This window comes from Cupressus sempervirens, chromosome 1 (genome assembly GCF_028749045.1).
Source record: "Cupressus sempervirens isolate cs-2001-9-10 chromosome 1, ASM2874904v1, whole genome shotgun sequence".
NCBI classification, from domain to species: domain Eukaryota; kingdom Viridiplantae; phylum Streptophyta; class Pinopsida; order Cupressales; family Cupressaceae; genus Cupressus; species Cupressus sempervirens.
The window spans coordinates 18,576,966-18,602,797 of record NC_143118.1 but is presented as its reverse complement, the minus strand read 5'-3'; the positions used below and the strand labels follow the sequence as shown (position 1 = coordinate 18,602,797).

The window sequence follows — 25,832 nt, the reverse complement described above, 5'->3', positions numbered from 1 at the left end:
TTTTGCTATAGCTTCAAGCAAGTCAAAATCCATAAACACGCTGGGGACAACAAGCTTTCCAAGATCAAAATTCCATATATTGGCATGAGGGGCATATAACTTCCTTTCCGCAAACCATTTTTTGAATAAACTCAACCCAGTTTGAGAAGTTTGAGCATCCCGGACCCAATTACCCTTATCATACAATCCATCAGCTATCCTTAGCCTAGGGTTCAGTGAGGTTAACCTCTTAACTTGCACCGTTTCTACAGTAGACTCAGGAAGTAACTCAAGCAAATCATCATGCACATTTCTATCCAAATAGTTTATTGCACCTATAAATCCCTTCTTCGGAGGCATCTTGGGCTATCTTTTAGAACTAAAAGGCTCACGAAGATCATGGTAGTTTTACTTACTTGAATTCTGTCTCAATTCTCCTCTGTATTCCTGCAAATTTTCCGCGAACAGACAACTTGACAATTTTTTATCGAACCTTGGCACGATTTTCTTTCAGTAATGGCTTCTGCACAAGAATGGCTCCAAATCTTTTCTCGCGTGAAATGAAACTGATAAAATCTCTCTGTATTATACTCTGTTTTTCCTCACGGACGAAGCTTTCTTGTCTAATTAATACAGAGAGTGGCACTACATTTTGCATTTAAAACTGCGCCGTCGATCTTCAAAGATCCTACGATCATGCGGTACAGAGAGAACAACTAGGAGTTATATTTGCCATGTCAGTGATTTTACCCAATGAGAACTTGCCACGTACAGAATTCTTTCTTTTGATGGCGCTTATATTTGGACCCACTGAAGACGGAGAACACGTGTCAGCATGTCGCTACTTCGTTATGCATAAAGAACAAGCACCTTGCCATGGCGAAGCGGCGACAATCGTTGATCAGATCAAGAAATGATCGAAAGATACGCTACAGGGCTTCTTAAGAAAGAAGGCGGCGGGCCCAACTCGCTATGTCGCTATAATTATCTCCCTTGCAACTCTTCATAGCGAGGAGACGACAGCCGTTGATCACTTACCAAATCAAAGGTGAAGAAAAAACACAAGATCTCCTGATTTATATTTGCTATGTCGCATGGCTTAACAAGCATGCAACTTGTCATAGCGAGGTAGCGAGCTCCGTTGATCCACTTCAAACTGACGTTCAAGATTTTTTGTACATTCAGTCAGATAGGTATTAATGAGAATCGGATCTCTGCATAGTTGGCACATGTCAAAATTTATCAAAGTCACCTGTCATTCCACGTCATCAAAGATCTTGCCGATCATTTACCATTTTACGGGGCCTCGCTAACTCGCTAACGGTGAAGCACCTGAATCTTCCGATAGCGAGGTAGCGAGCTCCGGCACTTAAAAGGATTCCGTGCCGGAGAATGCAAGGGTTACCCAGTAATTACTTCTGTTAACTAAAACTGATTCTGACAACAGTATTTATGACTGGTCATGCCACCTGGTGTAATTATGATACAAGCAAGATGCAATGTCATCATTTTCAGATTTTCACGTGGCCTCGCTACTTCGCTAACGGTGAAGTGTTTGAATTTTTCGATAGCGAGGTGGCGGAACGTCCGGAAAAACCAACATTCCGGCTCTGATGTCAGTTATTCTAGTGGGTCCCTATCCTTTTTTGGATGGTGAATTGCAAAGTGTACCTGCACAATAAAACATTTAATAAGCAAATCTCCGATCGTCGCATCTTCACTTTACGGTCCCACCGCTTAAAATACTCAATACTCGTTATCTCGCTATACTTAATAAGCATGCAACTTTTCATAGCGAGGTAACGCCAACGGTAGATCTAATCGGATCCGATGGTTGGGACAAATAGGAAGAAAGGTAACCCGGGAGAAAGGAAAAGGAATATGACAGCATATTCGTCTCTTTTGAAAATTCAAAATTTCGCGCCCGACAATTTATGAATAGAGATGATAAAGGGTTTACATGACGATTATTTCTTATGGATGGTTTATCCAAAACCCTATGCTTCACTTAGGCATAGAACATTTGACTTTTCTATGATTTAACTGAAAACTTTTACTACACAAAAAGTCAGACCAACACTCAAATTGCACATTCCTTTATTTTCTTGCACCAAGAACTTAAGAGGAATTTCTGATTACAAAGACAAAATCTGTACATACTTTCCAAATATCATCTTCTAATCAAAATTTTAGCATAGTGCTCCCTTTTTCCAAAGCCAAAAGGTCCCTTTACAAAGCCCCAAAGAGCCCTTATATAGACACAGAGATTAATAACTACCCTTCTGTGGTTAATAACTATCTCCCAAATAACGTGATTTGGGTGAGGTTAATTAACCTCAACAAAATTAACCAAGAATGACTTGAAACTTAGACTTCACACCTTCCGAGAGGAAGACTGAATAATTAATCTTTGCTGATCTCCTTTTGATATTTGAATGATTCATTCAAGTTACATTACTTTATTGATGAACGCATATCCTCCTTCTCATGAAGAGATCAAGAGCATGTGGTGTGTAAGAGTGCGCTGAATACTAACTTTATGTTTATGATCTCTCCAATTGTGCCTATCTCTACGAAATGTGTTTTTCTTCTATGATGACATCTATTGAAAGGCTGGCCCTTGGATAGACATAAGTACCAAAATTCTCATCTGTCTTGCAATTATCACATATTGTGTGTGAGAGTATCACATAACATTCCATTGAAACAATTAGGTGCCCAGTCTATAATTTGATTCATGCCTCTACAAAAATTTGATAAAAGTTGACAAACTTTAGGATTCATGCAATTACTGCATCCCCAAGAGATAGCATTTTATTGACTGATTCCAATGCATTGACTTCAGCTACCTGTGCATGTAAGAAATGTGCCCTTCAAATATATGATGCTATCAATTATGATATATGTTGCTCGATGACATTCCGTAAGGTGGCTCTGTTAACAAAATGCTCTTCTTTCCAAGTCTTATCTTCACCAAGATCCACAACTAAAGTGGCAGCTAGCTTGAGTTCTCTGAGGTAATTGGACGAACAAGTCACATGCAATGTTAATGTCTGTTTGAGCATTTTGTCAAGCAAATCACAGACAATATTCTTCTTCTTTGGCCAGCAGCAACTGGGACTTGAACTTCTCGTAAACAAGTATTTGCTGCAACCATTTTATATGTCCCATTCTGAAGCTTTCCGGAAGATGGGATTTATTTTTCACTGCAAGCGGATTCTTCTCATCGATTAGCTGATTTTTCATATTGGACAGAGACCTTATGTTTGCAATATCTTTCTGAAGCTGTTCCACGGTATCTTCTAAAAGGCATATTTGTGGCTTTTTTGCATAGATAAAACTCGAACATTGTTGCAGGGTTCTGGGTCTAGTGATCACCGGCAGGCAAAGCCCCTCAATCAACTTTGCCGAAGCTATTTCTGTATGTTTTTGTACATCCATACTTGTTCCAGCTGCAGTTTCCTTTTCAACTGAATGAATAGAGCACTTACTCATACACTCCAAGGATATCTCCAAGATATTATTTCCTTTTAAGTTACTCTCACAAGATAAGCCGTCATCCTCAGAAATATTTATTGAAGGATTTTCCTCATGCAGCTCTAATGTCTGAATCCAGTTGTGCTTACCATAATTTCCCTTGCTATCAGGTCGTAGTCTAGAGAAATCTGTTTCTGAAATGTACTTACCATCATCTCTTTGATGGAAACAAGGGGTTAATTGCCCTGAGAGTTTCTGCTGCTTGCAACTGAAGTTTGCCAACATTTTATTCATTAAATCTATAGTCATTGTCATCCTTTTCTGAACTCTATCTTTCAATTCATGCCCTTTCCTTGGAGTCTTGGCTTCAGTCGTTGTACATAAATGTCTTGTCTCTTCTACATTCAATAAGATGGGAGCAAGTATAGAACGTTTTAAGGAAATACTTCCATTACCTAACGAAGCAAATAGAGCAACTGGTGAGATCACCACAATTTCTAGCAAATCTTGTACAGCCAGTTGACTTGCAAGCAACACTCAAATTTGAATCCGAACAGGTCTCTGTGTGTAGTGCAGTGTTTTTGACTTTATATTTCAACTCGACATTAAACAAAGGATCTGTGTTTTCATTCTTCAAACACTTGGGCAGTTAATCACAAAAGGTTAGAGGATATTTACAATTGACTTCAAATTCATCAGCACCATTTAAGCTAGCTTTGTCGATTGCAGTACTTGGCTCAACAGATGTCAAAAATTCATTAGTATGTTTCTTCTTAACCTTCAATATGCCTCCTATCTCAGCACTTGCCTTTTAGATGATCTTACTTCTAGTTCTTGACCTTAATCAGCTAAACAAAGAGGTTAATAATTGTCTCAAAGAGGTTAATGAATACATGTTTTTGGAGAGGTTAATTAACCTCCTCCAAAATACGTAATTTGAATCTTATCATTAACTTTTTTAAGAGGTTAATGGTGGGTGAGAAAATACGTGATTTTGGAGAGGTTAATTAACCTCCTCCAAAATACGTAATTTGAAAGTTATCATTAACCTTTTTGAGAGGTTAATGGTGAGAGAGAAAATACGTGATTTTGGAGAGGTTAATTAACCTCCTCCAAAATACATAATTTGAAAGTTATCATTAACCTGTTTGAGAGGTTAATGGTTAATGATAAACTTGAAAACGCGTAATTTGGGTCTCTCCATTAACCTGTGATAACTTGGGGCTCAGAAGCCGGATTTTAAAAATTTCAAGTGCTAGGCGGAGCTAGGAACTAGGCGGAGATATGAAGATTCAGAAGTTCACAAAAACTCAAAGATAAAATAATCATTTCAATGATCAAAATGGGACGTATTTCACACATAACCATAAGATCAACAAGGTCAAAATTGAGGCATTTTGATGACCGGGTAACACAATTGTAGTTTAAGATTCTTCTTCCAGAAGCATTACTTTGTTCTCAGTCTCACCTAATTCTTATTTTTAATTTTGCATTATTTTCCTTTGTTTTCCTAGCATGCAATAATTCATGTCATTTACTGTGACCCTTTTTTTGAATCTAATGATTCACTGTCAGCATGCAGATTTTAACGCATCTGTCTCAACCTGTTTTTTTTCACCAACTCACCTGGCATTCTTATTCTGTTTCAGATTTGCGACAATAATAGTTATTATTATATTCACTTTAACCTTATTATTTAGTCGTCTCTCCTATTATTTTTAATTTTTATTCATCATTTTTCTCTTTATCTCCGATTCCTCATTTGTTGTCCGAATGCAAAATGTTTACTTCTGTTGTGCAATCTTTTGATAACGTTATTTAATTATTCCTTTGCATCGTTGTCTCCGTTTCAATTTCACATATTATTATATTATTACTCATATAACCTGTAGACTTAGTTTTTTAGAATATTCACAGCACTGCCTATAGTTATGAAAAGCTCCTTTTTTTCATATCCTACGTCAGTCATTAGTGTTTTGAAATTTAACAAAATCTTTAAAATTTGTATTTATATTTTCATACGATATTACATTTAATTTATTTCTAAATTGGTAATTGTTTTTCCTGTGCTCATCACCGTGGAACTTAAGCATCCTATATAATTTTAGATTAATTTTTTAGTTAAATCAAGTGTTTTAATTTTTAAATATTAAGAGTATAAAAGTTTTTAATTTTCAATATCTCCACCTTGTGTTAGTTTTTTTTTTAAATATATTTTTATTACTAATTTGTCAATTTCAATTCTTTTAGAAATAAAGTTTATTTAATTATTTTCAATTAAAGAATTTTACTTTAAGCTTAGTTCAATCTTCTTATTAATTTTTTAATTAAAGCTACAGTTTTTTTCGATAGTGATAATTAATCTATTAAAATAAGTGGGTCATATTTAATAGTTGTAAATCAATTTTTTTTAAATAAAGTAGTGCAATTTTTTTTCCTTTTTTTTACCTACATTATACATATCAAACTTATGTTATCTATTATTGGCTTTGATTAACTATAATTTTTTTGTGAAGGATCCAGATAACTTTTTTATTATTATTTGTTAAGAGCAGATTTCTTATCTTATAACCTTCATTTTCAATTATCCTACTTTCCTAAAGAGGGAATTTATTTATTGCATAAGTATTCAATCTTTTCCAATCTTAGAAGCAAAGGTATGTAAAAGAGGGGAGGGGGGAGGCATTAATTTCTAGCTCCTTAGTTCAGAATTTTTTTATCAAGCATCAAGATAAGTGACACATGTCTATCTCCTTCGGAATAGGCACTTGTATTTCATCGATCATTTGGCCTTCATGTGAGTTAGATATGATCCTTCTTTCTATGACTTTAACTATGTGATTTTATACCATGATATTTTAGGTATATTTATTCGGGTATATATGGGTGCACACATATATACCCAGATAAATATACAAGCTATTGTGACAATGATGATTAGTAAAGTATTTCAGTATGTTCTTATGTCAAATACATCTGTTTAATACTTCAATCAATAAAATCATTTAAGTACCCTTGTTCACCCTCAATGGAGTTTTCTACCTAATATCCATACAGTTATATATTGTTCATTGCTCTTCCAATTTATCTCTACATATTACTCAAATTATTTGGGATTATGAGTTACCATATACAATCGCCTTCAATTTACTATGCTCTATTGATTTGCACATAGTTGCAATTTTATGCTTTTATGGCATCTATTTTTGCCCATGTTGGCACCTTATGGTTTTAATACCATTGATTTATATGAATTTTATCAGATTTTGTAAGTTGCATAGGGAGCCAATTTCTGCAAGGTTAACTATAGAGTTATACCTGACTCATATGATGAAGCACCCCTCAGTGATGCCAAAGTGAGCTGACCGAAGATCGTCGAGCAGCCACAGCTAGGTCCTAAGAATCACCAGAATCAACAAGTCTAAAAAGACCATGATCCTCAAGGCCAACTGCAACAACAGATTGCATATCCCTATCAATGATAGTACAATGATGTGAATTGAAGGTGATATCCAACCATGGAGAGTGTTGCAGCATCTGACTAACTTATGGTAGATTGAAGTCCATCCTTGGAACATAGTACACATCAAAGAAAATGAGATTCCTCCTAGCAAACTAAATCTAAATGTTGCCTTTGCCAACAATAGTGTACTCTTCCCCTCCACCCAAAACAATTGAATCTAAATAAGGTTGGTAATCAGTGAACCAGTCTCTACGGTGGGTAAATGATGAGAGGCACCTGAACCAATGTACCAGGTAGACGACTTCACATGATCTGCAGGTCTTTTAGCCATAAAGGCGTAAAAGGTAGATTTTGTCTTCTCAGTGTGCTTTGCACTGTTCTCTTTGGGCTGCGAACCAAATTGTTTATCTTGGGCAGCTAAACATTTCCAACTTTCAAACTTCATGTGACCATGCTTGTGGCAGTAGTTGCATTGAATGTTCTTTTTCTTGGAGCCATTTGATGCTAGTGTAGAGGACTTCTACTGAGAACATTGTTGTGAATGAGACTTGCCTTTATCCTTCTGAAAGGATCTAGCAACAAAGGCTTGCTCTGTGGAGGTGGAGGTGAAACTACTACCGAGCTATTGTTTCCACCGATCTTATTGAAGGAAAAGTGTGCAAAGATCTGTAAACTTCATATCAACACCAATAGAAGTGATGTTGAGAGTCTCGATAAAATGCTCATAGGACTTGGGTAAACTTTTGAGAGTTATTACCACATTGTCCTCTTCCTCGATCTTGCGTCCAATGGCAAGCAACTTATCACAAATATCCCAAATTTTTTTAAGGTGTTCCTAGAGCGATTTTTGCTCATCCATGACAATAGAAAATAAAGAGTTCTTGAGAAAGAAGGCCCTTCTTTTGTCTAAAGTCTAATGTAGTTTCTTGAGATGCTCCCATATCTCAAAAGTTGTCTTGCTAGATGGAATCTAAGGGAGTTGATCATCAGCTATGAATAATTTGAGAAGCATCACCCCCTCCCGATTATTCTTATTCTATGTATCCTGATTAGTACCAGCTACAGTCGGATGTTGTGTAACACCCAGAACAATCTGATCAGTATTTTAATATTCAAAGTGTTACATCCCAAATTTTTGCCTAATTTTAAAAAATCTCATAGCCGTTGAGGATTCATGTGAAGTCAGTTAACTAGTAAAGTTGTTAAAATACTTGATCATGTGAAATGGAACTATGGTTGTTCGTTATTATTTCATGAGACATGTTAGTTAATTGTTATGCTTGAAATTGAAAGTGATTATTTGATTTTCTGAAAAATTATGAAAATTGAAAATGATTATATGGAAATTGAAAATGATTATTATGGAAATTGAAAATGATTATGTGATATTTTGAAATTTATTTGATATTTTGAAATTTATGAAAATATGTTATTACTTTGGGATCCTTCCTTTAACAGGAGCGCAACAAAGGGGGGGAATATTGTAAAAATGGGAATTAGGAATGGGGTACCAAATCCACTGACGGATCATCACATATGAAATCTAACTACCTTGACCAGGGATGAAACGGCTAGACAAGCAAGAATGTACAAAGGACGACCATGAACTAAACAGTTGAAATTATATCATTAAACTATATAAAGAAAATATTTCCTTGACAATGTGGTTGATCTCAGAATATCTTGCAATTTCTATCATGTCTTAATATAATAATACCGTAGCTATACTCATACTTGTATGGGTATGAAATATATACATGTATGCATAATCTCTAATAAAGCATATGCACACACACACACACACACACACACACACATGTATATATAAGGTTACACATACAAGCATAAGTATGAAGGGGTGGTATTATTATATTATCGCATGAGTATGAAATATTATTATTGCTATCCTTGTCATTTTGGAGCTTGGTGATAGCTTTATTATTTTGCCTTAAGCAGACACCTTTCATACTTCTTTTTTCTGCCACGCCTTATAATTGTGGAATCGATGGCCTTGCTAAACGCCTTGCCACCTTAGACTTCTTACATAACTTAGCATGCATTTAGTGAGCCTTTACATTCTACACTCATGCCCCACGATGGGAATTCATTCTTATTTTCTCAAGTTTCAGGTCTGCAGTTCCATCATTTTTACAATCTACTTCTTGCCATGAATCCTCTATTCTTCCAGAGCTACTGCTTTTAATCCAAAGCTAGCGCATATTCATTTCCATCAATTGCACTAAGTGAGCCCAATTTTTTGGCTAGACTACCAGCATTCATCTTTAGGACAAAGCCATTGCTATTATTCTTACATGACAGTGTTGGCCCTATTCAGCCTTGATTGATTGTAGACAATGCTCGAGTCAAGCTTTACAATTTTCAGGTCATGATTTATACTTTGTTATTTTTGTGCTTATTCAAAAGTCAAACAATAGATTTATTTGATTGGTCTATCAAAAGAAGGCATCGATATCTTTTTATATCCAAAATTTGGAATGATTCACAGCCTATGTATATCTTCTTGTACTTTTCATCTGCGTCAGTATAAGAAAGTGGCATCATGTTAATGGAAAGGATATTTCCATGAAGACACTTTTGAGTATGATTGTGCATTTTTAATTAATCTCTGCCAAAGGGTGCCAGCTCATAAAGGGGTATTGTCAATATACCTCTAAGATGAATGCAACACGTATATGATATTGGAAAAATTCTTGAAAGAATTATATTTCTCATATGTAATGCAATAGGGAAGATTTGGGCATAATGAGATGGCAGTATTTATATTCAATAACCAATTTTCACTTATGGAACCACCCAGGAATTCATCCATGAGGACCAGCATGGTCAAGATGAAGGGTGAGAATGGAAAGACCCCTACATGAAAAAGTAAACATAAATCAGTAACAATAATCATATCTAAATAACTAAACCAGCTCATGGTAGTCCATTGTATAACTCTTGTTGTCAAGTCGAGTGGTGGGTGATCGGGCTTATATATTGCCCACTTAAATCTTGGCCAAGGTAGGTTAGTAGCATGATTGTTGTTGTGATTATTAGAGGTTAAAGTGTTAGTAGTTAGAAGATAGGTTGATGGAAGGTGTTCACAGCCTCGTCAACTGACTAGTCAACACTCTAACACCAGGACACTTAGTGGTACGATAGTGGTGTCCCAAGCCTAATCCCAGGATAGATAGGGCCTTTCTAGAAAGAGATTGTGCGGGGATATTTAAGGGTCCACGGTTGGGAGGTTAAGCCCATGGAAATGCTTCTCCTCTCTTCCAAATGCCAAGGCTTGCACAACACAAGGACATTATCTACATTTTCTCGGGTATTTATTTCATGCTTTTGCATTTTACTTGATATATTTAGTCATGTAGTTTAAATTATGTTATTTCTATATATTAGATATTAGGGTTCAATCATATTGATTAACCGTGAGATGCAAATGCAATAGATGTGGTAGTTTTAATTGTATTTCATGTGAACCTAGATTAGGAATGTTAGTTTATTTTTCAGTTATATGAACTGTAAGTTATAGTTTATTTCGTAAATCCCCTTCTAGTGAATGTGTAAAGAAACTAATATAACAGTCACTCCCTCCTTTCGGTTATAATTATAATGGTTTCACATTAATTAATGGTTTAATTGGCTGCTGGAATTTAGCATGTTACACAAAGATTGTTAGCATCCACTGCTTCCATGTGCCATTAATCTCGACCATTGAATTTTTTATTTCCCTTGAGCAAAATATATGTTAGAGATGCCATGGCACGTTTTCCAGTGAAAATTTGTGTGTTAGCATGAATGTTGATGATACTACTTTGGGAGAGTATCCTAAGCATTGGAGAGTATTGACATCTTGCATTCATGACTATGTTTGTCATTGATGTCAACATAGTATGGTTTCTATAAAGAATGGTTGAGTAGCAAACAGAGATCTTAGTTGTGCGAACAATGGTTTGATTGTCTGGTGATGCGCAATTATGGACATATTAAGTACTATGTCCTGATGACGTGGTCAAGTGCGTAGAGTCTAAGTCAAAGACGTATGGAAGTTGTACTTCATTTACAGAGAGCGATTTAGAGACGGAGTATTGGGAAAGCAATTCCTAATGTTTGTTCGTTATCTTACATCTGAGATGCAGTGAGAAGATGCGCAGTCAAGCAATGACCGAGGACAGTCCGTTAGTGACGTCAGCAAGTGCATAAGCCCTAGTATCGCACGTGTGAAGTTTTTGTATAGACTGTGAGCCAACAATGCTATTGTAATTGAAATTAATTAATTATCTTATTATAATTAATTGGGAAAGCCTCAAGGCCGACTCAAGGAATTATTTTGAAGATATGGTATAAAAGAAAGATATTTTCCTTGTTTGTAAAGTGTTGTGATTTTTGTATGCAGTATGAAGTACGAAAAGGAGCAGAGTGTTTGAGGAATGTGTGTAAATGATCCAAGGGATTATTGGATCTGAGATTTGTGATCTAGTTACATGTAATGTCCCCTTTCTAGCATTCATAGCATGATGTTGTCGTTAGCCTATTTCCCCACAGTCCCGTAGGCTAACTAGGACATTAAAGGGGCTTAGAGGCCATTTGGCCTAGATAGTTTCAGTTGCAGGTCTTTCTGAGGGGTTCTAGGGCAACTTTGGGCATACTTACTATTTATAGTAAGTCATCTTGGACATGGTCGGACATTCAGTCACAGTGGTATGTCGATGGTAATTGTTTAAAATCGACAGGAAAACTTATTTATCATTGATAAGATTTGTTATGCATTGATAAAGCCATTTTATAAAGTTAAATTTAAATATTTAACTTTATTAATGCATAGACTATAGTTTGTGGGAAATATTTAAATTAAAAGAGTTCCCTTTATTTTTATAACACATTCGAGACATACGGTACATAAAGGGAGTTATGTTTTATCCCACATTGAGAAAACGAAGGATTGAGCTCTTGTGAGAACACTATAAAAGAAATGGAAGAGCTTTTTTTTGTATGCTTGGATGAAGATTAATGTTATGTTGCTGGATATCTGATTATCGGGCTTGGAGAACGGAATCCCTCTTTGCTAGCATTCTCTTCGCTGTTGGAAGACACAGTAAGGAGGATCAAGGGTGTTTTCACTTCAGGAAACACACTGGGTTTCATTTGGGGCATTTGCATAAAGAAATTTACAAGGGTTTGAAGTGCAGATCTGAAGTTAGTTATTGCTATAGTGCCCATGAACAATATTTTGCTACAGTCGGCATGAACAGTATTTTGCTACAGTACGGCGTGAACCGTGTTGGTATCAAGTTTACTTGTTTTTCCGGCTGATTAGAAGTTTGGAGGGCTGGCCGACTACATCTGCAAAATACTACGGCAACTAATTCTAGGTTTCTTCTGTCAAATTTTGATATTTTGCATAATAATTGTTGAATACAAGTCTGAATAGTTGTTGCAGCCTTTAAGGCAGCTGTAAGTGCACATCTACATTTAAAAATCACCCTTTATTAGCAGAGTGAAAGAGTTTCCAGATTTTTCATATACTATTGAATGTGTGGCAAGTGTTTGTGAAAATGTTATGATGTGTGTTATGCATTTTAATGTCACTTCATAGTTGTTCGTAAATCTACTCATTGGAAAGCAATTTATTGAGGAAATCAGCTTTATGAGTTTGCATACAAAGTGTTTGACAATATTCCTTAAGTTAAATTTCTGCAAGTCAAAGTTCAAATCAGGGGAGGATATTACAGTGGTATCAGAGCTATAAGTCTTGCCATCCTGTGGAGGTCTTATAGGAAATTTGGAACTAGCGGATAGAGGGGAAAGTGTTTGATGAAATGTCAAAACACTAAAATCAGAGCATTTATGTTTGAGCATGCGACAAGGGCCTTATAATTTCCGCAATACCAGAGCAAGACAAAGTAGGAGTTCAGACCTGCAAAGCAAACAGTCTAGTTCATCCGTACAGGGGGGTATAGAATCCAGTCATACAGACACAGCGGAGGTATTCTTTGATCAAGATAGCAATATGGGTGACCGAGATGACAGGAATACAAGATTAGGTGGAGGCAGGAATGCTGGTCCAGAGCCTGGAGAGGAAAGATTCTTACAGTTATTAGAGACTTTGGTACAGGGTCAGCGAGTAGCAAAACAAAGGGTACAGGAACAGAATCAGAGATTGGATCTTATGATGCAGATGATGGCTCGTCAAATGGGGTTGAATGCTAACATGGGTGGAGGAAATAATCAGAATGGTAACAATCAGAATGGAAATGATCAGGATGGGACACATAATGGAGATGAACAAGTTGGGAACAATTTCGGTCATGCACCCCAGCGAGCTAGGACAGTGAGTTCAAGGCCCATGATTCCTACATTTCCTCCTAGAGCTCCAGAGCAACTCGTACCAGAGCCCCAAATTACTGATATACAGGACCAGTTGAGGAGAGATTGGGAAGCCAGAGGGCCAGATTTTACTGCTGCAATTACCTTTAGGGAGTATATGGATGTGCGGATGAAACATATGCCACGTGGACATGACAGGAACCAGAGCTATGAGCTACGGAAGAAAGTAGGGAGACTTGAGTTACCATATTATGATGGCTCAAGAAAGTCTACAACAAGAGCTTGGGTTCAAAAGCTTGACACATACTTTCAATTGAACCCTATGCCCGAGGAAGAAGCTATTAAGTATGCAGGAATTCATCTGGATGGGTTAGCACACGAGTGGTGGCATCATGGTATGGTCACTATGGAACATGCACACATTACCTCATATGTGGAGTTTACAGAGAGGCTGATTGAACGTTTTGATAGGAAGGATCAAGAACTCCATTTCAAGGAGTTAGCTCAGCTTAAACAGTGGGGATCATTGGAAACATACATTTCAGAGTTTCAGAAACTTGCAGTGTTAGTAATAGATGTATCTGAACGGAGGATACTAGTTCTATTTATGGATGGGTTAGCTGATCCGTTGAGATGGTGGATTAAAGCTCTCAACACTCCCACTTTGCAGGAAGCCGTTAAGAAAGCTCGTGACATGGATTCCTCTTCATCTTCAAAAAATAAATTCCAGGCAAAGAGTTTCCCTTCAAGGAAAGATAAGGACAGGAAACCTTTTCATAAAGAGGTTCAGCCAACTAAGGAGGAAAGTAAGAGGTTGGACAATGAGACACTTAATGATCTCAGGAAGAAGAAGCTTTGTTTTCATTGCAAGGAGCCTTGGGATTTGTCACATAAGTGTCCATTGAAAGCAAAAGCTAAGCAGATGGAGTACTTTTCAGCCGAAGAGTCAGTAGATGGAGATTCAGAGCAGTCATCCGAATCAGATGGAGATGATGATAGTTCTTCACAAGAGGAAGCACGCGGTGATAGCACGATAGCTCAGTTGTCAAGTATACAGGAGGCTGTCACTTTCAGAGTTAGGGGAACCTTGGATGGACAGAGAGTTGTGGCACTCATTGATACAGGGGCGACACATAACTTCATTGATGAGAAGTTTGTGACACGCAAAGGGCTACATACAGAGGAGCATAGGGGATTTAAGGTGATGGTTGCCGATGGCTTCAAAATTGAATGTACCAAGAAAATCTCCAACTTGCAGCTTTGTTTGGGAGATTATGACATGACAGGAGATTTCTTTGTGGTCAACATTGGTGATCAGGATATGGTGCTTGGGATGAACTGGATGAAGTCTCTGGTAGAGTTTACATTTAACCTTGAGAAAATGGAAATGAGGTTTGAGGCAAATGGTAAGAAGATAGTGCTCAGAGGTTTGTCAGATGAGAGACTTCGAGTGGTGTCACTCAAGCGGATGCAGAGTTTCTTTAGACATGATCAAGTGCAGTGGGCAGCAAAGTTTAGAGTAATGCCTGAGATGACAGAGCAGCATAAACAAGAGTATCCACCTGATGTACAAAAAATAATAACCAAACATACTAAGGTGTTTGGTGAGATACCTCCAGGGAGACCCCCGGATAGGGGAATCGAGCATGTTATTGAATTAGAGGAAGGGGCTAAGCCAATTATCATCACACCTTACCGCCATCCGAAGAGATGTAAGGATGAAATAGAAAAGGCAATTAAGGAGTTGATTGACATGGGGCACATACGGCCAAGCAAAAGTCCTTTCGCTTCTTCAATAGTATTGGTGAAGAAGAAGGATGGTACAATGAGGATGTGCATTGATTATAGGGAGCTAAACAAGAAGACAATCAAGAACCGATACCCTATCCCGCGCATCAATGAGCTTATTGATGAATTGCATGGTGCATGCTACTTCTCCAAGATTGATTTGAGATCCGGCTACCATCAGATACGGGTTAGAGAGGTGGATGTGGAGAAGACAGCTTTTAGATGCCACTATGAACGTTTTGAGTTCTTAGTCATGCCCTTTGGGTTGACAAATGCCCCTGCCACTTTCCAGTCCTGTATGAATAGAGTGTTCAGAGATCAGTTGAGGAAGTTTGTGTTGATATTTTTTGATGATATACTGATATACAGCCGTACTTGGGAGGAACATTTGAAGCATATTGATACAGTGCTCAGTATTCTAGAGAGGGAGTCATTATATGCCAAGATGAGTAAATGTGAGTTTGGGATGACAGAGTTGCTCTATCTAGGGCATATTATTAGTGCAAGAAGTGTTCGGGTTGACCCAGACAAGATCAGGCCATTCTGGATTGGCCACCACCGAGGAACACTTCACAACTCAAGGGATTTCTCGGGCTTTGTGGGTTCTACTGTAGATTTGTGAAGGGATTTTCACAGATAGCAGCACCACTTACAGATTTGACACGGAAAGACAGTTTCAAGTGGTCAGAGAGAGCTCAGGATTGTTTTGACAAGTTTAAAGAGCTGATGAGTACATGTCCTGTTTTAGCCATTCCAGATTTCACCAGGCCCTTTGAGCTGCAGTGTGATGCCTCGGGAGAGGGCATAGGAGCTGTTCTCATGCAAGACAAACATCCCATCGCATATGAGAGTAGAAAATTACGAGGTGTGGAGAGAACCTACAGCATCTACGACAAAGAGATGCTAGCAATCATGCACACGCTAGCTAAGTTCAGGCAGTACTTAGTGGGAAGCCGGTTCACAGTAAAAACAGATCATAATAGCTTGAAACATTTCCTTGTACAGAAGGACCTTAATGACAGGCAACAGAAATGGGTGAGTAAATTACAGGCCTATGATTTCGACATAGCCTATGTCAAAGGGAAGAAAAATATTGTTGCAGATGCTTTATCTAGAAGGCCTCATTTGCTTGCTGTTGGGATAGTCATGGATGATTGGAGAGAGATGATCTTGGCAGAATATGCTAAGGATAGTTGGGCATCTAGCATTATTGAGGGAGCTATTCAAGATAGTCGATACACTGTCGTAAATGATCTGATCATCTACAAGGAAAGGATTTATTTAGTACCCGGGTCTGCTATGAAGCAGAAGATTTTGAGGGCATTTCATGATTCACCAATGGTAGGACATCCCGGATTCTTTAAGACATATCGGTAGGTGAGAGAGCGCTTCACTTGGAAAGGACTCAAATCAGAGGTGCTTCAGTTTGTGAGGGAATGCCCTATGTGTCAACAGAACAAACAGGAACATTCTTTTCCGAGTGGTTTACTACAGCCCCTACCCATACCAGAGAAGAAGTGGGATAGCATTTCCATGGATTTTATCACAAGCCTCCCCAAGGCACAGGGTCGGGATTGTATCTTTGTTGTGGTAGACAGATTGATGAAATTTGCACATTTCTTTGCAATTTCCTCTACATATTCAGCAGCACAAACAGCAGAACTATTTTTTCGAGAGGTATTCAGACTACATGGGATACCACGGAGCATAGTCAGTGACAGAGACAGCAGATTTATGAGCCACTTTTGGCAGGAGTTGTTCAGGTTATGTGGAACAGAGCTCACTCCGAGTACCAGCTACCACCCCCAAACTGATGGGCAGACAGAGATAGTGAACAAATGGGTTGAGGGGTACCTTCGAAACTACATTGCAAGAGAGCAGAAGGCTTGGGTGAAGTGGCTACATCTAGGGGAGTACTGCTATAATACCTCTTTCCATATGTCTATTCAAATGTCCCCTTTTATGGCACTGTACGGGTATGATGCTCCTAATTTTTTGGATTTGTTATTTGGGGACAGCAGGGTGCCTAAGGCCAAGGATACTTTGCAGGAGTGCCAGGACATTATGCGATCCTTGAAGGAAAATTTGCAAAAAGCACAAAATCAGCAGAAGCAATATGCTGATCAGCACAGGCTTGAGAGGTCTTTTGAGGTGGGAGATATGGTGTACCTCATGTTACAGTCGTATAGACAGTCCTCTCTCAAGAAGAGTGGAGTAGAGAAATTGAAACCACGCTACTATGGACCGTTCAAAGTAATCAGGAGAGTGGGCGAAGTAGCTTATGAGTTGGAGTTGCCTGCAGACAGTAAAGTGCATAATGTGTTCCATGTGTCACGCCTTAAGAAAGCATTGGGTCACAATGTGGTGCCTTCAGTAGTATTGCCACCTCTTGATGATGAGGGAAAGCTTATCTTGGTTCCCGAGGCCATACTTGACTCCAAAGAGAGGGTGCTTCGCAGGAGGACTATCAGGGAGTATCTAGTGAAGTGGAGGAACCTACCTGTCGAGGATGCTACTTGGGAAAATGAGCAGATATTGCAGCATCCAGAGCTGAAATTGCTTGAGGACAAGCAATTTTGGGAAGGGCGGACTGTAATGTCCCCTTTCTAGCATTCATAGCATGATGTTGTCGTTAGCCTATTTCCCCACAGTCCCGTAGGCTAACTAGAACATTAAAGGGGCTTAGAGGCCATTTGGCCTAGACAGTTTCAATTGCAGGTCTTTCTGAGGGGTTCTGGGGCAACTTTGGGCATACTTACTATTTATAGTAAGTCATCTTGGACATGGCCGGACATTTAGTCACAGTGGTATGTCGATGGTAATTGTTTAAAATCGACAGGAAAACTTATTTATCATTGATAAGATTTGTTATGCATTAATAAAGCCATTTTATAAAGTTAAATTTAAATATTTAACTTTATTAATGCATAGACTATAGTTTGTGGGAAATATTTAAATTAAAAGAATTCCCTTTATTTTTATAACACATTGGAGACATAAGGTACATAAAGGGAGTTATGTTTTATCCCACATTGAGAAAACGAAGGATTGAGCTCTTGTGAGAACACTATAAAAGAAATGGAAGAGCTTTTTTTTTGTATGCTTGGATGAAGATTAATGTTATGTTGCTGGATATCTGATTATCGGGCTTGGAGGACGGAATCCCTCTTTGCTAGCATTCTCTTCGCTGTTGGAAGACACAGTCAGGAGGATCAAGGGTGTTTTCACTTCAGGAAACACACTGGGTTTCATTTGGGGCGTTTGCATAAAGAAATTTACAAGGGTTTGAGGTGCAGATCTGAAGTTAGTTATTGCTATAGTGCCACATGAACAGTATTTTGCTACAGTCGGCATGAACAGTATTTTGCTACAGTACGGCGTGAACAGTGTTGGTATCAAGTTTACTTGTTTTTTCGGCTGATTAGAAGTTTGGAGGGCTGGCCGACTACATCTGCAAAATACTACGGCAACTAATTCCAGGTTTCTTCTGTCAAATTTTGATATTATGCATAATAATTGTTGAATACAAGTCTGAATAGTTGTTGTAGCCTTTAAGGCAGCTGTAAGTGCACATCTACATTTAAAAATCACCCTTTATTAGCAGATTGAAAGAGTTTCCAGATTTTTCATATACTATTGAATGTGTGCCAAGTGTTTGTGAAAATGTTATGATGTGTGTTATGCATTTTAATGTCACTTCATAGTTGTTCGTAAATCTACTCATTGGAAAGCAATTTATTGAGGAAATCAGCTTTATGAGTTTGCATACAAAGTGTTTGACAATATTCCTTAAGTTAAATTTCTGCAAGTCAAAGTTCAAATCAGGGGAGGATATTACATTACAAGTTCTAAAGGAGTAGAGATCCGGTTGACAAGACAAAAGAAGAGGAAGTACGTACATTTCATTTCTATTATTCTACAAGGAATAATACAAAGATCATTTAGACAGTGGTTTCATTGGTCTTGCCCTTGAAGCTATTTGGGCAGTGAGTCCAGCTGTCTTCCACAACTCCTAACAAGGTTGGCACAACTCCTAACAAGGTTGGAATCTCCTAACAAGGATTCAAAGTCTCCTAACAGGGATTCAAAGTCTCCTAACAGGGTCCATCCTCTAACAAGGAATATTTATATTAGTACATCATCTTGGGGGTACCATCCCCACCGAGGTTTTCCCTCTAATCAAGGGTTTCCCTAGTTAACATATCTAGTGTTATTTTGTATGAGTATCTTGTGGTTTCTGATATGGTTTAAGTTTAATAAGGTTGATAATTGTGATATTTGGATAACTGATTCATCACCCCCCTTCTCAGTTATATTGGTGGACTATATATTCTAACACTGTAAAGGCACACACTTCGAGGCAAATAATCAAAAGACCCCGAAAAAATGAAGAGATGCCTAGACATCACCCAATCAGCATAAAAAAAACTTGTAAATCCCGTCCAAAACCACGACTATAAAACAGGCGCATTAACTAACACAAAAACACAAGTGTTTTTGGTGTCAAAACTCTGCAAATTGGGGCTAAAAAGGTGTCAATACAAATGCTATTTGCAAGCAAAAGAAACAAGAAAAATGCCTGCAAAAAAAGGCAACTTCAAAACCCTGCAAAGGCAAAAATTAGGGACTTCCAAAAATCGCAATTTGTAACAGGAAAGTTGTGATATGCAGCAGGAAACCCTAGCGCATGGGGGTAATTTGGCTAATAATTTTTTTTGATAAAAAAATGGTACTAATTTTTCCATAACAATATTATTATTATAAGTATATGCTCTGATACCATATTACAAAGTAATTGGTAAAATACTTGCTTGTTATTAACAGTGATCAATAGATCATTATATACAAAAGAATAAACGATGTTTCCTTAGGAAATGATCGTCAAAAATAGAAACATTATATTTTAACTAACGGCTAACTAAATATTGAAAAAATATATTTACAATATAGATTACAAATAGATAACCATTAAATAATAATAGACAATAATAGAAGCTATCTATTATCATAATAAACATAGTAACACGGAGACACGTCCCTGTTGTTTTTGGTTGCCACACCCAAGACAAGGACACACCCAAGACTGGGGGCGGCGTTCCCGCGTCCCTAGCGGCACCACCAACTCACTGCTGGGAGGGGGACGTCCCCACATCCCTGTTTGGCGACTTGGGGACAGGGACGTGTCCCTCGACCCAACTGGGGACAGCCGACCATCCCCCTTTTCGGCACTTTAAAAAATGCAAAAAAAAAAAACATTTAAAAGGTTTTGTTATGTTGTTTTTTATTGTTTGTTGAGCCAGAGCCTTAGGTTGACATGGGTGATTAGAGATCTCTAGGCAGCCTCTACTGCATTTTGGCAGCCCTTGGGCCATTAGTAGTTGACATTTTGTCTTTTGATTTTGTAGTTTGTAATCGAGACTTGAATATTTGAAGTTTGAACATTGAACATTGTGATCATGCCGTGGTTGATGCTACTTGATGTAGTTAAGTTTATGATCCCATTGAATGATTGATGAGATAATGATACTCATACTTTTGCTAAATTGATAATAGATATCTATGCCTTTTGAGTTTGCTTAATTATTTAATTTATTTGATACAAGTTAGAACTTACAACTTAGAACTTAGATCTCTTTTATTGTTCATAAATCATTGTTCAATGTTCAACGCAATGTAAAACTAAACTAGCAATAGCGGTCTTGATGAACTTATACTTCATATTTATGTCTTATATTGGTATACATCTTTTTATATTAGCATTTTTAGTATCATATGTATGGTACATACTATATACCCCCCTTCCCATCCCCTGTCACCATCCCCCTACCATCCCCAAATTGAAGCCCCTTTGTCCCCCTGTCCCAGAAACTTGTCCCTCTATTCCCCCGTCTCCCAGTCCCCCAGGCCGGTATAACTATGACAATATATAATACAATTCAGAAAATAAATTCAAGTACAAATCATTTTAAAAAGCATTCAACTTGCAAATGCATCAAGCTGTCGGTTTTCAACCCAAGGTGGTATCTTGCAAATCAAAACAATTAAATCCATTTGGGGTCCACGAGAATTGGAAGGACGAAAGCTCTTTCATGTTCTTACCAAGTTTGGATGGAAACCCAAATCTTGGTCGAGGGCAAAAACCCTCCAAGGTGAGCTAAGAGTTGGGTGGATGAAAACCTTTAATATTGTCACTGTTGAGATCTCTAATTCAGCAGAATTGCAATTATTTCCAGAGAATTCAATCAATGACTTTGAATATTGTCCTACATTGATCTCAATATTGTCATAAATTCTTCATCTTCGATAAAGTTATTATCAATTTGACTCTTGAGCATATATTATCAATTAAGGCAAAAATCAAGAATATCCCAAAAGGGGCATTACATCATACTAATGCAGAGTATTTCTTTTCAGAAAATATGAGTAGACAGTAGCTGTTCACATTTTCAGCGGTACGTGTTTCTAGGTTGGCATAGTCAGATACTAATGTTTTGGTAGAAGTTTAAGTGTTTTAGCTAGGTACTAGTGCAGAATCTACTAAACATGTTCTGAAAATTATGCACCCTCCACAGAGGCACTAAACCTAGGAAGTTTATGGCCAGAAGATTTGATATCATGATAAACTGTCATGAAGAATTACAGGTATATGTCCAAATCAAACAGATAATATAACCCTACAACCCATGGCAATGAACACCAAGATGTAAAGACACACCAAGACAAAGTAATCATTTTATAGACATACGAGTATTAATTCAAATGGATTAAAGGAAATGATGAGAATCGTAGATTATATTTATGCACTACTCAAATATATGACATGAAGGTATGCCTAACCAATCAGACACTAACCTAATACAACAAGAGGTGAATTACACATGTAGGTTCATTAATACATATAGGCCCATATATAAGATACAATAGGACCCGAATACTACAGACAAAACACAAAGATACCATAGGGCCCTCTAACTAACTTCATGATATTATGGCTTCACACATCGTGATTGTCAAGTGCATCAAAATTTTCCAAGACTACCCATGTAAAAACACTGATAAGTAAAACTGTACATGAATATAGCATGGTTACAATTTCAAAGCTTAATGAAAATTTGACAGTACACATTCATCACATTTAACATATAAAAGTTGGCTAACATTCATGAAAATGACTACAAATGTTCAAAGATGAATCTGTGAATCAATAAACCTATTACTTTGTGGAAACAGATACCCTATAAAGGTTTCCTTGCTAGCAATCAGAAATCTATATATTTTCCAGAAACAAAGCATACAACATTCAAGAATGACACCTTCGAAAAATACCTCTTTGAAGCTGCTTATATTATCCTTACCAATCATCATTGGCTCCACTAGGAGTCGTGTATAGTACACCAGCTTTTCTCCACCCCTCAATTACTTGCTTATTTCTAGGATTATCAGCAGGCCCTCCTTTTGCACGTTTATGGTGAAGGATAATAAGTGGAAATTTCTTTGACGGGCTCCTTTGTTGTATGCCAATGGCAATATTGTTTAACTATCAATTGCCACAAGAATAATAAGCCAAGATGAGACTGAACAATTCATTTACTATAGAGATGCTACCATTTTATGATTTTATCTATAGCCTGAGGCTAAAAATTTAGGACTCAAAGTGGGAAGAAACTAGTTACCCAGTTACCCGAGAATAATTGAAGTTAGCATCCTTATAAAGACCCACATTTGCACCATCAATTACAGCATCAAATGGTCCATGCTTTTCCAGCCATTCCTGTATGAACAGTACTATAATTTACACCGTCTGATAATTTTTACTTTACATCTAAGTAATGATTCTTCTTAATTCAAAATCAGATGCCACATAAACTTTCAAATGTTTTGCCAGCATTAACTCAAGTAATTTGAGTGCATGTCTGGTTGTTAACAAAGTATAGTGACAAAATATTGGGTGAACAGCTGAACATACTTCCCAGGCTACATGTGAGGAAAGAGCACTGGGAGAATAGAAGCATGCCAAAAAAGCAACCACTAGTTACATATATAGCAAGTGTAATAACAAGAAGATGCGACACCCAACTGCAAATAAAAAAATAATCATTCATCGAAACTGCTCATTCTTGCTTTGCAAGTCTGATATTGTATGCATGCTTCAACAGGTGCATGCTTATTTACAGACATAAAAGCAGCAACTCCTCCATTGATAAGCTATTCACCATGCATCATTAACAAGCATAATGATATTGAATGATGACTGGAATAGTATTAATTAGCAAAAATACATGTAGAAATAAAAATGACATACACAAAAGACATCACTCTGAACAATGTGAAATTTGAATCATAAATGCAAAGTAACTTTTAACACTGGTATATGTACAGGGATGTGCATAAAAATATCACTAATATTACAAAGAGAGAAAATTGAGGTGCATCAAGTGTGCAGTCAGGTAAAATGTCTACTATTATGTTCCAATAATATTGTTTATCTGCCTATATATTAGGTGTTTGTAAGCTTTGGGTACTTATAAGCATCTGTTGGTTGACTGTTGTGTTCTTCTTGGCAACCATCAGGTCCTTTAAATATGTTGTGTATCGTCCAAGAAAGTACTGTGATCTAAATGGATAAAATCCAGTCTCCTGCTGACCAAATCTAGTCTTCTTCTATAGTAATTTCATGTGCAAATAAGGACATATTTTACTCCTGTATATGGTATGCATTGTCATCTTTATCGTCAATTCATGTATTTTATTTATAAATAGAGCAATAAACATTTGGCATCATTTCCTTGGAAGAACTTGGGTCAGATTTGAGTGATTCTTTCCCTTAAATCCCCATAAACACAAGATGAGGCCAAAACGTGGTCAAAGCTATTAGATCAAGTGATCTTTATGAATTGTTGAGCCAAAGGAACAAAGGGGGAGATTACGAGAAATACTTGAGAAAAATAGAACTAGACAATTCCAAATTCAAAGCCCTTCCAAATAATGTAGTCAACTTGAAAAGTCAAGACAGCCTGCTCGAGGTAAAGGAAGTCTGGAGAAAAAGTCATGTTGCATCGCAGAATTTTACGAGAGTAGCTTTCCAGGCATTCAGAGGTTGTCAATCAAAAGAGAAATCAAGCCAAGGGTGTAAAAAAAAAATCTAAAGGCGAAACAAATGCACAAATGGCTGCAAACCATGGAAGAGTTGAGGATTCCATGTGGTCGAGAGTGTGAGTAAAAGCATTGGACATCCAAATCAAAACACCCAAGTAAGCAAATTCTAAGCACTAGATTTGCATCAAAATAAAACCACAGCAAGCCCTAGAGGAGAAACGAAAATGTTGGCCAAGTTTGCAGGCAATAGATTGAAGGATTCATCAGACACTATGAGACTTGTGAAACAATCTAGACAGTAAATGGACATGATGACAAAGCAATTTGACTGCGATCTTTTTAAACCACCTTGCAAGGTGGAGTGATTGACTGGTATACAAAATATGAACAAGCCTCCACAAACATATGGGAGAGATTAAAGAAGGCCATTGAAGAGGAGTTTAAATTTCTTTGTGATGACAATGAAATAGTGGCAACAATTTACAATACAAAATAAAGTAAGAATGAAAACTTGTGGGCGTATAATTGGACAAATTGGAAATAGAACCAGCTGACAGTCTAAAAAAGCAATGGTTCATTGAACATTTACTTTCATCATTAAGGAAAAAAAATTAATACCACCCTCGTCCTACTTTGAGGCCTACAACAATGACAATGAATGGGGAATGGTACAAGCACTTTGAAGGGAAGTGCTTTAAATGATGAAAGAATTATAGGCAGAGAAAGAAACTACTGAACTATAGTGCAAACTTGCAAGGTACACAAAAGGTAATTGTCAATAAAAGAGTGTCCATACAGTTTGAAGACCAGATGTACACAAGTATTCTTCACATAGGTAGAGTCCACTCCGTCGAGGCCACAAAATGCATTATAGGAGATTATCAATATCAAAGAGGGCAAAACCAAATACAATACAACTCCAAGTGACTTACTATCATCCAATGCCAACTATGTAGCAAATGGGAACACTTTGCAAGAGACTGCCAAAACAAGCAAGATAGAGTGCAATTATTGTGCAAATGTTGTGGATTAGGTGACTATTGGCCATTTTTGCCCCCCATTCAGCCCATCACTGATATCTGATCAGAGAGATCTTCAATGGGCTGGATTCCTTGCAGAGGGTTAGCATCGCGTAGGTTGGCGGCTAACATTCCAAACTAGCTCAATTTGTTCTTGGTCGGGTTGGCTCGTGCTACAAGATTCGATGACTCGCATTTTCATGAGCCATCTACCCATCTTCCCGAAAGCACGAGATGCTTCCACGCATCGCCATTCTGGTATTTCCTCACGTTGTAGTGCTTCCTCATGGCTCCGAAACTCGGAATTCCACCAAGTGGCAAAAGGTCCCATCTCCAACGCTTAGGCCAGCCCAATATACACATACGCAAATCAACGGCAGAGATTCAATAAAAGATTAAAAGATTGTTGCCTGATCTGTCAAACAACAAATCACAAGATGCTGCCACGTGTTGGCTTTCCGGCATTTCCTCATACGCCAATGTCTTCGTGAGACTCTGAAGCCCAGAATTGCACGAGATGCTACCACACGTCGCCATCCTGATGCCTCCTCGCACTACATTATTTCTTCAACGCTCTGAAGCCCAGAATTGTGTCATGCTACCACGCGTCGTCATTCTGGCGTTTCCTCACTCCACAGTGTCTCTACGAGGCTTTGAAGTCCGAAACTACGCCACAT

General features: G+C 37.7%; 1 protein-coding gene across 1 annotated transcript in view; it reads right to left on the bottom strand.

Annotated features, from left to right (window-relative positions):
* LOC149575944 (proteinaceous RNase P 1, chloroplastic/mitochondrial-like) overlaps window positions 1-25,832 on the bottom strand; it is a 116,625-nt gene that overhangs the window by 74,030 nt on the left and 16,763 nt on the right. The window contains exons 2-3 of the mRNA XM_089816053.1: window positions 22,722-22,811; window positions 22,396-22,577 (exon numbers count right to left, since the gene is read on the bottom strand). Coding sequence (XP_089672179.1) covers window positions 22,396-22,577; window positions 22,722-22,811 — 272 coding nt within the window. The remainder of the gene's footprint in view (window positions 1-22,395; window positions 22,578-22,721; window positions 22,812-25,832) is intronic.